Source organism: Schistocerca piceifrons, chromosome 1 (genome assembly GCF_021461385.2).
Source record: "Schistocerca piceifrons isolate TAMUIC-IGC-003096 chromosome 1, iqSchPice1.1, whole genome shotgun sequence".
Classification (NCBI taxonomy): domain Eukaryota; kingdom Metazoa; phylum Arthropoda; class Insecta; order Orthoptera; family Acrididae; genus Schistocerca; species Schistocerca piceifrons.
In genome coordinates, this window is record NC_060138.1 from 1,073,407,198 (window position 1) to 1,073,413,197 (window position 6,000).

The 6,000-nt window shown below is 43.5% G+C and overlaps 1 protein-coding gene across 1 annotated transcript in view; it reads right to left on the reverse strand.

Annotated features, from left to right (window-relative positions):
- The window catches only part of LOC124766940 (glycine-rich cell wall structural protein 2-like), a 49,633-nt gene extending 43,837 nt beyond the window's left edge, over window positions 1-5,796 (reverse strand). The window contains exon 1 of the mRNA XM_047249147.1: window positions 5,664-5,796. Coding sequence (XP_047105103.1) covers window positions 5,664-5,718 — 55 coding nt within the window. The 5' untranslated portion in view covers window positions 5,719-5,796. The remainder of the gene's footprint in view (window positions 1-5,663) is intronic.
- Between the last annotated feature and the right edge of the window lie 204 nt (window positions 5,797-6,000).

Here is a 6,000-nt window from a genome sequence, read left to right on the forward strand (position 1 = left end):
CCATTTGTAGTTTATATTTCATTTTGGAAAGTTGTTCACTTACGAGTAGATCATGAAAGTAGTTAACGCTGCACTATCCGAAATTTGTTAACCATTTGAAAATTCTATATTAATTAGGATGTTAATGAAACAATAAGATCTGAAGTTGTTTCTTATACCTAAAAAAATAATAAAGCAGAACACGTGACTGAATTCTGCCATGGTTAAACACTATATGATCAAAAGTAGTCGGACACCTGGCTGAAAATGAGTTACAAGTTCGTGGCTCCCTCCATCGGTAATGCTGGAATTCAGTATAGTGTTGGGCTGCCCTTAGCCTTCCACTCTCGCAGGCATACGTTCATTCAGGTGCTGGAAGGTTTCTTGAGGAATAGCAGCCCATTCTTTACGGAGTGCTACACTGAAGAGAGGTATCGATGTAGGTCGGTGGGGTCTGGCACGAAGTCGGCGTTCCAAAAGATTCCGCAGGTGTTCTATAGGATTCAGGTCAGGACTCTGTGCAGGCCAGTCCATAATAGGGATGTTATTGTCGTGTAACCACTCCGCCGCTGGCCGTGCATTATGAACAGGTGCTCAATCGTGTTGAAAGATGCAGTCGCCATCCGCCAATTGCTCTTCAACAGTGGGAAGCACGAAGGTGCTTAAAACATCAACGGAGGCCTGTGCTATGATTGTGCCACGCAAAACAATAAGGGGTGCAAGCTCCGTCCATGAAAAAACCACCACAGCATAACACCACCGCCTCCGAATTTTATTGTTGGCACTACACATGCTGGCAGATGACATTCACCGAGCATTCGCCATACCCACACCCTGCCATCGGATCGCCACATTCTGTACTGTGATTCGTCAATTCACATAACGTTTTTGCCACTGTTGAGTCGTCCAATGTCTACGCTCCTTACACCAAGCGAGGCGTCGTTTAGCATTTACCGCCGTGACTTATGGCTTATGAGCAACCGCTCGACCATGAAATCCAGGTTGTCTCACCTCCCGCCTATGGTACTTGCCTATGGTACTTGCAGTGGATCCTGATGCAGTTTGGAATTCCTGTGTGATGGTCTGGTAGATGTCTGCTTATGAGCAACCGCTCGACCATGAAATCCAGGTTTTCTCACCTCCCGCCTATGGTAGTTGCCTATGGTACTTGCAGTGGAGCCTGATGCAGTTTGGAATTCCTGTGTGATGGTCTGGATAGATGTCTGCCTATTACACTTCCTGGCGGTCTCTGCCAGTCAACAGACGAGGTGAGCCTGTAAGCTTTTGTCCTGTACGTGTCCCTTCACGTTTCCATTTCACATCGGAAACAGTGGACCTAGGGATGTTTATGAGTGTGGAAAACTGGCGTACAGACGTATGACACAAGTGACACCCAATCACCTGACCACGTTCAAAGTTTGTGAGTTCCGCGGAGCGTCCCATTCTGCTCTCACACGATGTCTAATGACTACTGAGGTCGCTCATATGGAGTATCTGACAGTAGGTGACAGCACAATGCACCTACGTATGTTTTTGGAGGTGTCCGGATACTTTTGATCGCATAGTGTAATTCAGCTAAGCTTTCGCCGTAACTTTAGGTGAATTCGAAACTCCTTCTGATTTTGCCTGTAAAATTGTAGTTAATTCACAAAGAAAAATTCATAATGAACTACACTGAATCATATACAATTCCTAAGATACTGTTCCGTGACAGACTACTAACGCAGGACGCGACAGAACTATGTCATAGTTATCCGACTTTTCAGAAACCAGCCAAAAAATGGTTTAAATGGCTCTGAGAACTATGGGACTTAACATCAGAGGTCATCAGTATCCTAGAACGTAGAACTACTTAAACCTAACTAGCCTAAGGACATCACACACATCCATGCCCGAGGCAGGATTCGAACCTGCGACCGTATCAGTCGCACGGTTCCGGACTAAAGCGCCTAGAACCGCTCGGCCATCGCGGCCGGCGGAAACCAGCCAATGGAGACTTTGGAATAAATGTTAACATCGGAGCCAATTGTTGACTGACCATGTCATTGATAACATAGATCTACCAGAAATATATTTGCATGAAGATGTACCTGGGCCTATTACACGACACAACTTCGTAATGGAACTTCGGTAACTACTTAAATTAATGGCCTAATGATCTCAGAAATGTACAGGCCAGATAACATAGTCTGGTCAATTGCATCTTTGCCAACATTTGCAGCTCCTTTTACCTGGATTTGAGACTTTAATATTCACCACATCTCTTATGACTCATTGAAAAATGATGGAAATTGAGAGAAATTGACTATATGGAGTCAAAGGCAGTATCAGTTTTGATTCTGCAGAAACGAACAAATTCCAAAGCAGTCAAATGGCACATCCACAGCAATCCTGATCATTTCCACAGATGAGAATGTCTCTTTGGACCGATCAAGAACGGGTTTAAATAAGTTTCAAAACAGTCAACGTCTCCCGACAATTGTCGTCGGACTGGAAATTCAAGAACTAATATCCATTTACAAGAAAATCAGCTGGGTAAAGTATAGTAAACAGTTAGACAATAATCAGCGATATTAACTCGCCGAGCAAGAGAATTACAAGAGATTCGTCGGAATAAGATTGATTTTAAAAAAATGCTGTTGTCCCTTGCTGGCATAAATCTGCCTCTGAAACAGGAAAAATAATCCTAGTGGTACCAAACAGGGACTGGAAGAAGACACGGAAGGAACTAACTTTCACAATCAGTTAAAATTTCGTACTTCAGTAGGATACACGGTCACTGTTAAGACAAATTGGTACTGCAGAGAACGGTTGACAACAAGAATAAAAATAGTCTTAAATGACACTTCATCACAAATAAGGAGCAGAGAAAGTCGCATAAATACAGTCACCAGAAAATAGATAAAGAAAAGAGATAAATAGCTCTGCCAGTAAACTCCAATATAACACCGTCCGCGACATCCGTTTTGTCAACAGTGTGTACGTGAAGCTTTCACAAAGCTGCAGCATTTCTGGATTGGACATATTAGGAGTATGCAAGAACGTGGCTGAGAAAATCTTCAGTGACAGTGCAAAGCCGGTGACCTCCAGAATTGAAGGTGGCCTCTAACACAGGGGTCTTTACACGGGGAATATCAGCAGTTGGTGCTACAGGCCCATAGCATTACTCAACATCTCCTGTACCACTCACTGATGAACGGAGTTCAGGGAGTAATAAACAAGCTGCTGTATATTAAGCAGGTTTCCAAAACAAGCCAAGCTATTACGAACAGGTACTGGCACTGGTAACTTACGTTGAGGATACCGGAAGAAGCTGAAAACATCAGCTTTTAGCGATTTGTGCGTTGCGTATGGTTTCGTAATGGCTAGATGGTGGCCTTAGAAAACTAAACAAGTGCGTACGAAGCAAAGAATTTACCACTGTCGTGAGGGATGCTGTTCTTCAAGTCATCACGAGAAAGTTATCTACAGTGAGGAATCTCAAAGTCCTGTATCATTGCCACACGAATGAATAAATAAAACGGCGTGTGCAGGTCATACTCAAGTTATATGAGTCTAGAGTACGTAAGTGATAAGCAGCCAGAGACAAATTTTAACATTTGCCTGGTAACATTTGTGTGTAGCGGTCATATTTTTTAAATTAATATCCACGACCCATCTTCAGATACTGTCGACACAGGACCAAACACCAAAAAACATACAAAATAAAGCATCTTTCTGAGAATGACACAGTAAACCATACGGAAAAATTTTAAGTGTTTACTAAAAAATATAATTGAGGCAGATAACTGTTGTAAATTGTATTTTATTGTCAGTTGTTCTACTTGCGAAGCAGGTGAAAGAGAATAGAAACGTACAAAAAATTAGACGAGAGGAAGTGCAAAATAGCGACGCAGGAATGGCTAGAGGACAAATGTAGTGATTTAGAAGCATTTTTCAGTACGTGAAAGATAGATACCACTTACAGCAGATAAGACAAGCAGCTGTATGAATATCTAGAGCTCAGATGGAGAACCAGTCCTAGGTAAAGAAACGAAAGAGTCTATACAAGGGAGATGAATTCTATATCGTAGAAATGGAAGAGGCCGTAGATGAAGATGAGATGGGAGGTATGATATTGCAAGGAGAATTTGACAGAGTGCTGAATGATCTAAGACGAAAAAGGCTCCTGGAGTCGACGACATTCCATCAGAATTACTGATAGCCTTGAGAGAACCACCCATGACAAAAATCATCCATCTGGTGCGCAAGATTTATGAGGCAGGGAAATACGCTTAGACTTCAAGAAGAATGTAGTAATTCCATGGAAAGTAGGTGCTGACAGGTGTGCATGTTACCGAACTATCAGTTTAATAAGTCATGGTTGCAAAATACTAACATGAATTCTATGTGGAATAATGGGAAAAATGAAAGAAGCCGACCTCGAGGAATGTCAGTTTGGATTGTGGAGAAATGGAAGAAATGTAGGAACTTGCGAGGCAATACTGACCAGACGACGTATCTTAGAAGGTAGGTAAAGGAAAGGCAAACCTAAGTTTATAGCATTTATAGACTTTGAGAAAGTTTTTGACAAATTTGACTGGAACACTCCGTTTGAAATGCTGAAGGTAACAGGGGTAAAATAGAGGTTGAGGAGGGGGGGGGGGGGGAGGCTATTTATGGCTTGCAGAGAAAACAGGCGGCAGTCACAAGAGTTGAAGGGCGTGAAAAGGAAGCAGGGGTCGAGAAGGGAGTGAGACACAGTACTAGCCTGTATCTAATGTTATTCAATGCGTAAACCGACCAAGCAGTAAAGGAAACCAAAGAAAAATTTGAAGTAGGAATTGAAGTCCAGCGACAAGAAATAAGAGGTCTGCCGATAACTTGTAATTCTGTCAGAGACAACAGAGGACTTGGAAGAGCATTTGAAGGGAACGGACAGTGTCGTGGAAGGAGGATAAAGGATGAACGTCAAGAGAAACAAAACAGAGATAATGGAGTGCAGTCGTACTGAATCAGGTGTGGCCTAGGCAAGTTGGTTACGAAACGAGACATTCAGAGTAGTAGATGAGTTTTGCTATTTGGGCAGCAAATTAACTGAAGATGATAGAAGTAGAGCAGATATAAAATGTAGACTGGCAACAGCAAGAAAAGCGTTTATGAAGAAGAGGAATGTGTTAACATAGAATATAGATATAAGTGGTAGAAAGTCTTTTCTGAAATTCTTTGTCTGGGGGTATAGCGATATACGGAAGTGAAACATAGACGATAAAAGTTTAGAGAAGAGAAGAATAGAATGTTTTGAAATATGGCGCTACAGAAAAATGCAGAAGATTAAATGGGTACAGCAAGCAACTAATGGGAAGGTACTGAATAGTAAGGTGTTCTGTCCAGTAATGGGGAAGAGAAATTTGTGGCACAACTTGACTAGAAGAAGGGGCCGGTTGACAGAACACATTCTAAGACATCAAGGGATCACCAGTTTAGTACTGGGAGGAAATGTGGGGGGTAAAAATTGTAAAGCGACACCAAAAGATGAAAGCAATAAGCAAATTCAGAAGGATATAAGCTCCGGTAATCATTCGGAGATGATGATGCTTGCACAGGATAGGGTAGCATCGTCAGGTGCATCAAACCAGTCTTCGGACCGAGGACCACAACAACACCAGTGCTGTACGGCTGAAGTAACGGAACGAAGGACTGACCTGCGCTAGCGACGGCCAGCAGGCAGAGCGCTGGGAGACCGAACAGAGCCCGCATGCTGCGGCGATCCTCGCTTCGCTGCAGGGTGGGTAGCGTCTGGTTGCGCGGGCACGCCGCGGCCGTTGTGTAAGCGCGCTGCCCGCCGCCGCACTCTCTTATAGCAGACGCCTCCACCCGAGAGCGCCGCCATGTGACGTCACCAGGGTGGGATTACCACCACGGGAGCGTCTCTACGCAGCCTTTATGACGCGTCATAATGACAACGTACTGACACCTCCTAATACCATGTCTGCACAGAGGTCACCCTTCAGCACGTGTCATATTGGTTAGTCGTGATCG